This window comes from Sorghum bicolor, chromosome 2 (assembly GCF_000003195.3).
Source record: "Sorghum bicolor cultivar BTx623 chromosome 2, Sorghum_bicolor_NCBIv3, whole genome shotgun sequence".
Lineage (NCBI taxonomy): Eukaryota > Viridiplantae > Streptophyta > Magnoliopsida > Poales > Poaceae > Sorghum > Sorghum bicolor.
In genome coordinates, this window is record NC_012871.2 from 8,114,694 (window position 1) to 8,127,475 (window position 12,782).

Sequence of the window (12,782 nt, forward strand, 5' to 3'; positions counted from 1 at the left end):
CAGCCCACATTCCCGGCAGGATCCCGGGCTTTTTCCTGGGCCAATTTATCCCGTGCCAATCTCCTCCGGGCCAAATTGTTGGGCCATTTGGCAGCCCACCAACCCGAGGATCGCAGCCACATTCCCTTCATTTTCCACGCGGAAAGACTCCACGAGCGAAGAGGCCGGGAGGGTTTCCCGTCGCTCGCGAGTCGCGAGTCCGGTTCCCTCGCGACGCCGCCGCCAACCGCCGCCGCCCCCGCCTCCGACCACAGCCTCCGCCTCCGCCTCCGACGACAGCCTCCGCCTTCGCCGCGGCATCTGGCCGTCGCCTCCGCCCCGGAATCTGGCCGCAGCGCCGCCTCCGCCCCGGCATCTGCCCCGTTGCCTCGCGCCACCGTGACTTCCTGGACGCCGCCACCGTGACTTCCTGGACGGCGCATCCGGCTCGGCTTCGTTCCACCACCATCGTTAGCATCGATCAGTCAGCCAACAGCCAACAGTAAGCACGACATCTCTTCTCACGCCAACAGTGCCTCTGCTAGGGTTTGAGTTTCTTGACCCTCTCTTTTTCACAGGCTTATTCTCTAGATCCGGCGCCTGGCGGCTTGCCTCGTTCCAAGATCCGGTAAGTCCTTCCTCCCTTCTCCTTGTTCCTCCCTAGATCGAGCTTTCTGTGACTTGGATGTGTACCTATTGCAAAGTGCACAAAATTTAGACTGCCTGCTTATCTTCAGTGTGCTAGAACAGTAGTACTGAAGTGTTATGGTTGGGTGTATTGGGCATATAGGCTTGCAGTTGGTTTGTAGTTTGGGCCAGCTAGTCAATTATTGTAACGAGCATTTCAAAACAAACAAGTGCAAAGAGCAGTCGAAGGTCTATGTATCCTTTGCACAGTACAATCACTCAGAAATCCTATTCGTTTTGTAGCAATTTGGTTTATGCTGATGCTTATGTTATGTTAAAATGTTGTGAGTTCGTTGAAGTAGTGTAGCAGAACAGGGCCCCTGGTTGTCTACTGATTCGGTTGGTTGTGGAGTCGTCCTATACAGCTGTACTTGAATACAGAATACAAGTTGGTTGTGCTGTGTCGTAGCATTCAAATTAGTGTGCGCTATTGTGAATCTGTACTGGTCATATGAAAGCCAATGTTAAATTAGAACTGATATGAGGAATGACCATTCCACTGTTATTGCACCTGTGAATCTGAACTTTAGCATGTATTCTAGTGGCCATTTGCGTTGGCAGTTCATTCGTTCGCTAATCCAGATTTTCTAGCAATTAATTGGTTTAAGTGTGAAGAAGTTTGTTATTCTCTCCACAATATTGAGCATCACTACCTGAAGATAGGATCTCTGGATTGACACTGCAGAGTGCAAACTGGTGATGTTTCCAACTGCTTGTTTATGAATATTCAGCATAAGACATGTTTTGTCTTCTTTTTTCTACTCGCAGGATTTTATCCACACCGATTTATGTCATTCTATGGATCATGTCTAGCATTTCAAATGCTGTTTTAAGTTTTCATAGAAATTCTCCCTCCCATTGGAGTCCCTTCAATGACGCTTCAGTGTTTTAGTATTACGGAATTGAGGTGTCCTTTTACATTTTTTTTCAATAATTGGCTATCATTTTTATTTCTGCATTTTTTATCTGCCTTCTTTGTTTCTTTAACCAGACAGTTACTTTTTTGGGGTGGTTGTCCTTATATTGGTATACAAGGAAAAGGCCAATGCTAGTCTACTATCAGCAGCTTCTGTGTGGACCTCAGGATCCTAGTTCAACAGTGGCAGACCACACCACAAGCACTCTACAGCACAACCAACACTACTAGTTCGCACTGGAGAAATTTGTTTCTGTCTTTGAATAGGTCGAGCTTAGCTTTGGGTTGTGTTTTGTTGTTTTGTTCAAGTCTGAGTTTAGCCATGCAACTAAGATTTATTCTGTTCAGTTACTTTCTTGAGTGGCTAAAACCTTTAGATCTGATGCATAGCGATCTAAAGGTTTATTTATCCTGATGCATAGCGATCTGTTTTTTTTTCCCAAAAGTGCACCGAATTTCTTAAGGCTGACATTCTGATCAGGCTTTGTTTATCTCCTCTTTTTTTTCTGCCATCTTTGTGGGGGTCCCCTTTGCGTTGCGCCGTTGATCTGCATGTGGCTGTGATCTACTGCTGCTGCTGGCTGCATCCCTCAATAATCTATCTGGGTAAGTCCCACAACAAGTCCCCTCTCCCTCCGCTCCTAAATATAACTATCTACGTCGTGCTTGTCATGCTTTGCTACTGCTTGCCAGATTTCATTTCATGTTGCAATAATATCTGCTGCTGGCTGCATCCCTTAATTTGTCACATGATTTAATCATGGATTAACTAGGAATCATTCCCATACTGCTGCTGGCTGCTCCAGGGATTGTTTCCTCCAGGGATTAAATGCATGGATTCTATTGTTTTGCAGTAATAACTACTATCCTTCAGTTTATCCTTCCTAGCTGGAGTACTTGTCTTAATTACTGTCCAGCCCTAAGCTTGCTTCTTCTTCTCTGATAAATAAATCTGTTTATGTACTATGTATCTAGCCTTTCATTTTATTCCTGAATACTCGATATTACCTTGAAAAGTAACTCATAGTTCTTGTGTTAGCATTAAACTGAACTGCTGAATAGTTTTGTGAGAATGCCTAGTTAGTTTGCAATGGTATTTTATCGGCGTGTTATGCATTTGTAGATTTAAATATTTAGGTGGCAAAAGTCTGTTTCACATGGAATCCCATATGTGGTCACTCTTGCTTTCTAGTCTATTCTGTGGATACTCTTTTGATCACTGTATTTTCTGTGTTGTGCACTTGTGCTTGAGTTTAATACATACGAGTATTGGCCTTGTGCCTTTTATTTTATGTATATGTAATAATATAATTTCATATATGAAGCACTAGATGGCTTCTTGGGAAGACCTTGCTAGGAATTTTTTGTTGGAAGAGGAAGAAGAAGATGAGGAGCTATTCTTTGTTCTTCTCCCTGCTATAATGCCCTTTCTCGAAGAAGAGAAAACACCTGAGCATACCTCTTCTCTTCCTGGAGCTAAAAAAGTTAAAGAGATCCTCGAAGGGCACGAGAATTGGTGCAAGGTAGGATTTAGGATGGAGACTGAAATATTTAGAACTATAGCAAACTTTCTCAGAGCCGAGAACTTGCTACATGACACACGTGGCATGAAGATTGAGGAGCAACTTGGACTTTTTATGTTCATGCTCTCTCATAATGCAAGCACAGATAGGCTAAAGAAGGAGTTTCAACATAGCGGTGAGACAGTGCATAGGAAAATAAATGAGGTCTTCGATATCATTCCAGCATTAATTCAAAGATTCATCAGACTTCCGAACCCAAGCAACACACACGTGAAGATTACATGTGACCCTAGATTTATGCCATTCTTTCAGGTCGGTTCATACATACAGTACACTTTCCTTAATACCATTCCTAAATACAATCCAAATCTTTAGTAATTTTTCTTACCTGCAGAATTGCATAGGTGCTATTGATGGTACGCATGTCCCAATCACAATTGGACAAGACAAGGCCAGTCCCTATAGAAATAGGAAGGGAACACTATCGCAGAATGTAATGTTTGCTTGTGACTTCGACCTGAAGTTTACTTTCATCTCATCTGGTTGGGAAGGATCCACATCAGATGCAGGAGTGTTGCGGTCTGCTCTTGGCAAGGGGTTTACTGTGCCGGATGGTAAATTCTATCTTGTAGACGGTGGATATGCAAACACACCATCATTCCTTGCTCCCTACCGAGGAGTTAAGTATCATCTCAGTGAGTTTAGGAGACGTGGCCAGAGGGGAAACGCATATGCCAACTACAAGGAATTGTTCAATCATCGGCATGCGATTCTTCGAAATCACATTGAGAGGGCCTTTGGGGTTCTCAAAAAGCGGTTTCCAATTCTGAAAGTGGGGACACATTACCCAATTGAATCCCAAGTTAAGATTCCAGCAGCTGCTGCTGTGTTTCACAACATCATTAGAGGGTTGAATGGGAGTGAAGAGTGGTTTGACTACCTACCTGATAATATCAACCCATCAGATTATGTCGACTTGCCAGAGGGAGACACTAACTACCCAAGTGAGATGGAATCAAACCATGGAAATATCCTACGAGACCAGATAGCCCATCAGATGTGGGCTGCCTACAATGTGTAGGATAGTAGTGTTAGGAATATAATTTATGAGTTCTAAGTTATGTACTTATGTAATAAGTTCTCCAATACATTCTATAATATGTTATGAGCTATGTATTACTGTAATTATTTATTGCAGCAATGTCGAAGGAAAGGGCTACATGGAACTCTAGATATGAGAAAGGGCTTGTTGACATTATGAGAGATCATGTGAACATCCCGTTGTTCAGGGGTCAGAATGGATGGACCGTAGAGGGTTGGAGAAGTATCTCTGAGAAGTTTACCCAAATGTATCCTTTAGCACGCTTCACAAAGCAGCAGCTGCAAGAGAAGGAGAAGGAGCTAAAGGGCAGCTGGAAGGCAATACATGTAGCAAGAAAGGAAAGTGGTGTTGGCTGGAATGACACATTGGCCATGGTCATTGCGGAACCGGAAAAATGGAAGAAACTTATCAGTGTAAGATTTTTTCACTAAACCAAAAAATTGTTGCTATATTCTAGTTGCAAGCACTAACTATAATGTTGTCTTGGTATGAAATAGGATAATGGAAAGATGGCTAAGTTTCAGAAGAAGTCGTTTCTTTATATGATGAGTGTACATCATTGTATGCGGGTATATTATTTGAATCTTCTCTTTAAAAATTTGTAGTATTGGTGTAGTGTTTGAAACATGTATAGATTGATTTCATCCCATTAAAAAATAGTATGCCTATAGTTGAAGTATAACTGTGCACCATTTTTTTGCATAGGAAGTGTTGCTACTGGAGATCTAAACTTCACATCAACTGAGCACTTGCTGCCTGCTCCCGCTGCTCCCCTTGTTCCTACTGTTGGCCCAGCTGCTCCCGCTGCTCCAGCTGCTCCACCTGCTCCACCTGCTCTCGCTGCTCCAGCTGCTCCAGCTGAGAGCACAGGTCTAACTACTCCTTTTGATGGGCTAGATGTCTCAAGTGCACACAATGAAGCTCAGTCTACAGGAGAATCTAATCAAGGAGTGAGTGGTGGGAGAAAGCGTAAGCAAAGTCTTGGTGCTGCTATTGATGGTTTTGTGCAGTTTAAGATGACACAAACAAGTAAAACCATGAAAGCTCTCGAAGAAAAGAAGAAACAAGACGAACAATTTTCAGTTGACAAATGTCTCGATGAAGTTGATGTAATGCAACTTACTGATGTGGAAAAGGCATATGCTATGAACATCTTCAAATCTGAGATTGATAGGGAGGTATTCATGAAAATGAAAAACAAAAATGTTCGCTTGATTTGGCTCAAACAGCAAATTAGGTAAATCTTAGCTTCCATTGGATTAGTTTACTTTGGTGTACCTTAGCTGCTAATGCTTTTCCTTGTGCTTACTTGCAGTGCTATCAGTGGAGGCAATGTTGATGGAGGCAATATTTGATTTGAGAAGAAAAAGGTAGTTGTAGTCATTGTATCCAGGTATGGCTTATTAACTCTCAAGGAAAAACAATAAAATGCAGTCATTGATACCTCATGTCTGCTATAAGCCTTTAAGTTTAAGAGAAACATGGTATTCACTATACTGAATTTTCTGCTACAATTATGATTTTTCTTGTTTTCTTTGCTATATGTGTTGGTGAGTGCCCAGAGGTGAGTTGTGACTAGTTCTGAGATTGAGTGGTAATGTTCTGCTTATACTCTAATTTCAGTGTATCTTGATCTCTTAATACTACTGTTTTGTTAGGGTCCTTATTTGGTCAGTGGAACGACTTTAATATAGTAATATGCTAACTGAATGCGTGTAAGAGTGAAATTTAGTTGTCTGGATCTTAGCAACTTGACAGATTGATTGGATTGCATACATGCTGTTGCAACTAGTAGAAGCCAGACATGAGCCATCTGCTATTTTACTGCTAAAAACTTGAAAACATGTGTCCTGTCTGGTTTCAGAGATTTGCATTGAAGTGTTTGAATTCAGAGAGTTTAAGTTTCTGTTACTATGTATGGCTTCTTAACTTTAAATAGATGCCATTGAATTTTAGCCAAGCCATAACTAATATACTCTACTAGTTCTATAACAGGATATTCTATTTTTTGACTTTGACATTCTATAGATGTTCAATAACAGGACATTAGCCAAGTCAGTCAACCCTCATTTTGTAGATTTTATTTTGCTTCATGGGCTAAGATAAAATGCACTTTATTTTCGTATGAAACTGTTTTTCACATGCTACTATGATGTCTGTTTTTTTACATGTATGTTTTTTTGTTTGTTGAGTAGAGAAAGCTCTTTCGATTTTGATTTGATTCGTTTTTGGAAATTTAGAGGTGATTGTTGTTTCTGAAACTTCGATTTTCAGTAACAGCAATAGCAAAGCAACTCTCTAGTAAATTTCGATTTTCAGTTTCTAAAACTTTGATTAGTTTATTTTAGATATGTCTCTAGCTGCTAATGTTTTTCCTTGTATTTACTTGCAGAGCTCTTGGTGGAAGCAATGTATTATTTCTGAAGAAAAATGTTGCTGCAGTGACTTTCTTATATTAAATTTTCTATGCATTGGACTATGTCAAATAATTGCGACAATCTGTTATGTAAATAGATTTATTCTTGAGATTTTTCATCACTTCTCGATGCTAGAATGGATATGTAGTGACTTTCTTATATTAATTTTCTTTTCTGAAATTTCTTATTTTTAAGACGTTTTTATACTATATTTATAGTGAAGAGATGAACAAAAAGGACTCATCCATGCATGCATGCTTATCTGACTTCATTGCGCTAGAACCGTTTGATGCCAACATCCATTTCCCCGCATGCTTCCAAACAGCCGCAGGCAAATGAGCCCCCACGTGAAATCTGTCCTCGAGGTGGGGAGGGGATTAGTATGTCCAAAAAAATCCCTCCCCCTCTGTTTTTTCCCCTGGGCTAGGGACCCTGAGTTGCCAAAGTAGGCCATAGTGTACAGATAAAGGGAAAGGAGGAAAAGGGGGGGGGGGGGGGGGGGGGGGGGGGGCAAGACTGATGGAACACACAAATGCCTAAAGATGAATAATGTGGCATAAATAAGGTGTTAATCGATTCACTGTATCCATTGCATTACAGTAAAACATTGAGAAGGATCGACTGTTACGAAATTCCGAGTACAAAATATTGGAAATGTCAGCATAATAAGCTGTATCAAACGGCAAGCCACACCCTCCCAGCTGTTCAAATTCTGATGACGAAATTCACTGCCACACATTAGAGCTCCAAAAGTTTGTGCTCTGCCTCTAAACTAGTCCTTGGCGCCTCAAAACTGTGAACTCTGCTACCCTCAACGAGTTGCCTGCTGAGCTGCTTGAGCTGGCTCCACGATGTTCTTTGCCAGCATGTAGGTCCGCATGTTGAGGCCCTTCAAGTTCTCAATAATCTGCTCATGGCTGCATAAAGATGTACTCCCATGTAAGTAACAATAAAGAGAATTCTAGTCCCACAACAGCAAATGATTATTATTCAACTAAATTGGTGCGTTGTACATAACAAGTGTGAAGAAAAAAAGGTTATGAATCAACCGATATGGTGCATGCATGGACAAAGAAACTTACACATTGACGTGATTGGTTGTCATGATAAGAGTTCCTGACACTGAATCGATCCTGGCATCCAGTTTTGAGCTCCTAACCAAGTTCATTATCCACAACTCGGCCTCATCATAGCTCATGTTCAGCTTCTGGGAAAGCATGCTGTCCATTGCAGTAAAATTAGAGCAACACATTAGATATGCTAACAACCACATTCCCATAAAATATTGGGTACAAACCGACATGTGCTATTAAAATAGAAATATTAGTGGACAACTTCAACCCTGAGAATGCTACATTGGAGCAGAATTAACAGGTTTAGTAAACAAAATGAATGCTAATTCCTAAATTGCACAGACAAAACACAATGTTAATTACTATTATCCCATAGGACATGACAATATTGTGGTTAACAACAGGATCTGAAATCATCTACCAACATACTACAGGACAGGAAGTAGTGACAGAATAGATACTGGTGACAAATAGTTTGTAATTGGAAAGCAAATTAGGGATCTGAAAACGTGTCGATACTTATATACATATCAATCATCCTGCCACTAAATCATTGCTGAAGGAGAGACTTTGCCACCCATTGCAATGCCTAGAGTCAAACACCCACCTGATATCAATGCACCGATGAATACGGCAGTATGTCTCGAAAATAAACAGACGAGCATTTTCAAGGAACTCATCTCTCAAAGGAACAGTGACAAAATTGCCCTCTTCTATGCGCTTGCCCAGGAAAGGATCATTCAGTATAACCTAGAAAAATTGGCATTAGAAGATAATGTACATTAACAAGATTTACAGTATATCACAATTATTATTGCTGATTGTTGGGATGGTAATGCAATTTCCACAGCAAAGCAGAATGTGGAATTACATTCAAGCATGTTGTAAGCCCAAAACCACATAGCTCATTTAAACACCCCTCCAAATAGGCAATATTATACAGATTCTGCAAGATGACATCCCTAATGCATATGATACATCCAAGAAATAGGGAAACTTTGGATCGTCAAGAATAAACCATTTTACTAGGGCAACATTTAAATGAATTGACAATTGAGGATGATTCTACAAAAGGATGTTTTGCAAAACAAAACAAAAAAGATTTATTGTCTTTCAAGCTTTTCCGTATTTCAAGAAGCACACACGTGGAAAACAAATTTCAGGCCTTGAAAATTGCTGGAAAACAGCCTCAAAGTTACCTGCTCACACTCCATAAGTTTCTGTTGAGCACCATCAAAATCATAGTTGACATATAAGCATTCCAGAAATTCAGTTATGGGATCCTTGTAGGTATGCTGCTCCTGCTGAATGACCTTAATCAACTCTTTAAGCATATTCCTTCTCCTTTTGTTGACAACAACTGCAGTAGCTAGATATCTCAGAAGATGGTGTGCATTTGTCTGTATAGCATTCAAGTACCTGCAAGCGAAACAAATGAGTGCAAATTTAATAGTATACTCTGAGCATATATATAAGCTTAAAAGACAAATAGTAGCGACATCAAACTGGATTACACAGTTACAAAAGAACTGAATTTGAATCAAGTCCAAATTCCTCAAAAAGAGAACAATTATACAAAACCTACTAGTGGAAAACAGTGTAGTTCTTAAATTCCATGTAAATCACCTGATACAATTATTTAAGAAGAAGAGTAAGAAACTAAGAACTCTGTCAATAGAAAAGGCAATGTTCACTAATTATGAATAAAAATATCTGTGTGCATCTAAACAGAAATGTGGAAGAATGTTTTAATATCTCAAAAACTGTTGATAATAAGATGCTGTGTCCGAAACTACCGTAGTCAGAATGGTACAAATTGTAATTTCATGTCAACATATGATGAATATTGCAATTTTAACAGACAAACCTGTCCTGGAAGAACAGATCAATAATCCCATTTCTACCATTTTCATGGTTAAAGAAGATGAACAGAGCCCAATGCATCAGCCATATCCTGTTCTGGAGCTGATTCAGAGGTGATGAGAAGTTCTGCCCAAAGATCAGGAACAAGGTTAGTAATATAATGTGCACAAAGAACAAAGAACACAGTACAAAACATCGAGGGTAGAACCTTTGAATCAATTATTTCCTTCAAGCGATTAAGTTCCTCCAAAGCCACATCCCAGTTCTGCATCAAGATTTCTGCTGCCAGCTTTCCCCAGAGAGCACTCACACTCCGCTCACTGTTTGTGCACAAAGCACGATACTGGTATAGGTAATCAGCAGCCCCTGAGTAGTTACCACACTCGAACTGAAATTTGGCATACTGATACAGAGCTTCAATCTGGTCAGGACCAATCTGCATTGTTAAACAAGGATTGGTCAGTTTATTAGCATTTAGCACAGAACAGCCTATATAACAATAAAGGGCACAGCTTCAACGTTTCATCTGAATTTTGATCTTAGTTATTATGCATTGTGCTTCCTGCACAGTGCCCTTTTATCCTGAAGAGAAAACTCGACTCTGAATTGTCCCTTACTGAAGAGTTAAAAGAACATAAGACCTGAACTAGCGTCAATTAGCAAGCACATTGCCTAAAAGATACAAGGGAACCAACTATAATACTAGGAAGAACTACACACGTCTAGATTTTAGGATACCTACACTAGATATCTAAAACATACTGAATTATGCATACTACCAAATGAAACACATCTGGCAATCTACTTATCTGATCCATAATGTGGGAGCAAAAGTCAGCATTCCACAAATTCATGATTCCTCACAAAATAGCGCAGAACTAGAACTAAATCACCATATGGTAATTATATGTAACCACATGTGGCAAAAGTAAATCACCTGGCCCAGAAGATCGATTCACCGTATGAGCAAATCAGTTTCAGGCTTTCTAATGGCACATAAATAAACTCCTAATTTCACAACCACATCTGGCGACGCTTCAAAACATGGAATTCCACCAACTCAACTGAAGCATGCATATATATCTTAAACAAAACCGACCGATGCAGAAGCAGAGGGGGGAGAAAAACGGACCTGGTATCGCTCCTGGAGCATGTGGATGTTGTACTGTTTGTCGGGCCTGAGCTCCTGCACGAGCTGCGGGTTCTGGAGGAAGGCGACGAGCGGGGCGGCGGCCTCCTCGAGCGACCTGAGCCTGGAGACGACCTCGGCGCGGCGCTTGACCATGTCCTCGGGGACGTCGTCGGTGCCGTGGAGGGACTTGTGGATATCCATGGCATAGTCTACCATATTCGTGCCGCTGAGGAGGCGGATCTTGGCCTCGAGGATCTCCGGCTCCGAGTAGAGCTGCCGCTCCTGGAGGAACTCCAGCAGCGGGAACACCAGGTGGCGGTCCAGCTGCGCCGCCATCAGCGCCGTGAGGTCGTGCTCCGCCATGGCTGCTGGTGCTCCGAGCTCTCCTAGCTGCCTCTCCCGGAGGCCGCTAGGGTTAGGGTTCCTTTCGGGTTCGGAGGGCGGGGGCGGCGGCGGCGCGGGGAGGAAGGAAGAGAGGAGTGGAAGTCGAGAAGGGTTGGGGTTGGGTTTTTGTGGTTTTGGGGCTCGGCTGCCGATCGATGTCGTCCCTAGTACAAACGGACGGCCCAGATGAGGGCTCCTCTTTTGGACCAATGTTTTTGGTGAAAGGCCTCGTTTACTTCTAAAAAATTTTACAAAATAAAAATAGTAGCACTTTCGTTTGTATTTGACAAATATTATCCAATTATAGAGTAACTAGGTTCAAAAAATCGTCTCGTCAATTTCGACCAAACTGTGCAATTAGTTTTTATTTTTATCTATATTTAATATTTCATGCATATGTCTAAAGATTCGATGTGACGGAGAATCTGAAAATTTTTGCAAAATTTTTGGGAAACTAGTTCTTAGGGGTTCCATTTGATAAGGTAGTTTTGGGTCCTCTATATAAAAGTGATGATAACTATGAAAGAGCTTAAACTTGTATTTGGTGAAATTGCAATTTTAAACCATAATGAAATGAAAATAGAGTTGAAAGTTAATAGTTATTATCTTTGACAAAAAAAATTATTTCTTTTGCATTGGCTCATCTCTATATCTACATATATTTTTCTTGTCATTCTAGTAAGAGCATCTCCAAGGGTTATGTATTTTCAGTTTGCATTTAAGAAAATTTGCAAAGTCCCAAAAGATGTGATTTCCAACCGTTTTGCATTTTGCCAAGTCCCATTTTTTCCCCGAAAATTTTTCTCTTTTCGCGCGGCATTCCTTCGTCTCCGCCAAATTTTCGCGTGCCATTCCTGACGCATGCATCGCCGTTCGTCGCGCTGGCATGCGTAGACCGTGAAGGTCCAGGTCCGTCGCCGCCAGGTCTCTTCGCGCCCGCTCGCCAGTCGTGGCCGCGTGCGTCGTCGTTCGTGGACGCGCGCGAGGGTCTGTCGTCGCGCCGCCGCCAGTTCGTTGCGCCGTCGTCGGCTTTCCAAGGGAAGAACGTGAAGACACAAGGACAGCACAAATGGCCTAGGAACAGAATTCCCAAACCCGCCCATCCCCAAACCCTAGGAACAATGGCCGCTACAGGACCCGAGTTGGGAGAGATTGGGATCCATGGAGTATACCTTGCGTTCGTGAATAACTATGACTGTGCTAGAGGAGGGGAGATCGCGCGCGAGATGAACCTTCTGGCGGCGGAGGGAGGGGCTTCGCGCGCCGAGAGGAGGGGATTCCGCGCAAGAGAGTCTGACATGGACCGACAAAATTTACGCGGGTTACGGATGCAAAGCGCGGAGGAGGTAGGCATATATGCAAAGCCTCAACCTCTATTTGCCAAGTTTACCAAATTGCAAACCTCAATTGCAAAACTGTTTGAGGGGTATGTGGGGGTATAAACCCCTATACCCTCATGGGCCTATATGGGTGCACCATCAGAGGTGGCTCGGCCCACAGGATGAAGACGTGCGGCGCACGACTGGTCGGCGTGCACCGCAAGGCTACAAGATATTGTACCAAATAGGATATTTTGCTTGTAACTCTGTCCCTTTAGGATATATAAGGAGGGGCAGGGGTCCCCTAGAGGACAGGTAATACACATTATTCTCTCAATCCAATACAATCAGACGCAGGACGTAGGTATTACGCCCACACGGCGGCCG

General features: G+C 42.0%; 3 protein-coding genes across 3 annotated transcripts; 2 read left to right on the top strand and 1 right to left on the bottom strand.

The window, feature by feature from the left end:
- LOC8078440 (putative nuclease HARBI1) lies at positions 2,914-4,223 on the top strand. Its single transcript, XM_002459505.2, has 2 exons — positions 2,914-3,417; positions 3,500-4,223. Exons 1-2 carry the CDS (start codon positions 2,914-2,916, stop codon positions 4,184-4,186), a joined length of 1,191 nt encoding a protein of 396 aa, XP_002459550.1. The 3' UTR covers positions 4,187-4,223.
- Positions 4,306-5,316, top strand: LOC110432595 (the record flags this gene model as incomplete). The annotated part of the gene is made up of 3 exons (XM_021453352.1): positions 4,306-4,618; positions 4,732-4,776; positions 4,913-5,316. Coding segments are annotated over exons 1-3 (762 nt in total), but the record flags the coding sequence as incomplete, so codon positions are not given.
- Positions 7,158-11,189, bottom strand: LOC110432469 (eukaryotic translation initiation factor 3 subunit E). The gene is made up of 7 exons (XM_021452949.1): positions 10,693-11,189; positions 9,769-9,996; positions 9,565-9,686; positions 8,897-9,116; positions 8,305-8,447; positions 7,707-7,844; positions 7,158-7,541 (listed from the first exon to the last, which is right to left on the bottom strand). The coding sequence occupies exons 1-7, from the start codon at positions 11,053-11,055 to the stop codon at positions 7,436-7,438; spliced, it is 1,320 nt and encodes a 439-aa protein (XP_021308624.1). The 5' UTR covers positions 11,056-11,189; the 3' UTR covers positions 7,158-7,435.

Excerpts from the sequence above, each read along its gene's own strand:
- LOC8078440 (XM_002459505.2), top strand. The coding sequence starts at position 2,914 with ATGGCTTCTTGGGAAGACCTTGCTAGGAATTTTTTGTTGGAAGAGGAA. Across the intron at positions 3,418-3,499 it reads GATTTATGCCATTCTTTCAG|AATTGCATAGGTGCTATTGA; the intron begins GTCGGTTCATAC and ends TCTTACCTGCAG.
- LOC110432469 (XM_021452949.1), bottom strand. The coding sequence starts at position 11,055 with ATGGCGGAGCACGACCTCACGGCGCTGATGGCGGCGCAGCTGGACCGC. Across the intron at positions 9,687-9,768 it reads AGGAAATAATTGATTCAAAG|AACTTCTCATCACCTCTGAA; the intron begins GTTCTACCCTCG and ends ATCTTTGGGCAG. Across the intron at positions 7,542-7,706 it reads ACAACCAATCACGTCAATGT|CCATGAGCAGATTATTGAGA; the intron begins GTAAGTTTCTTT and ends ATCTTTATGCAG.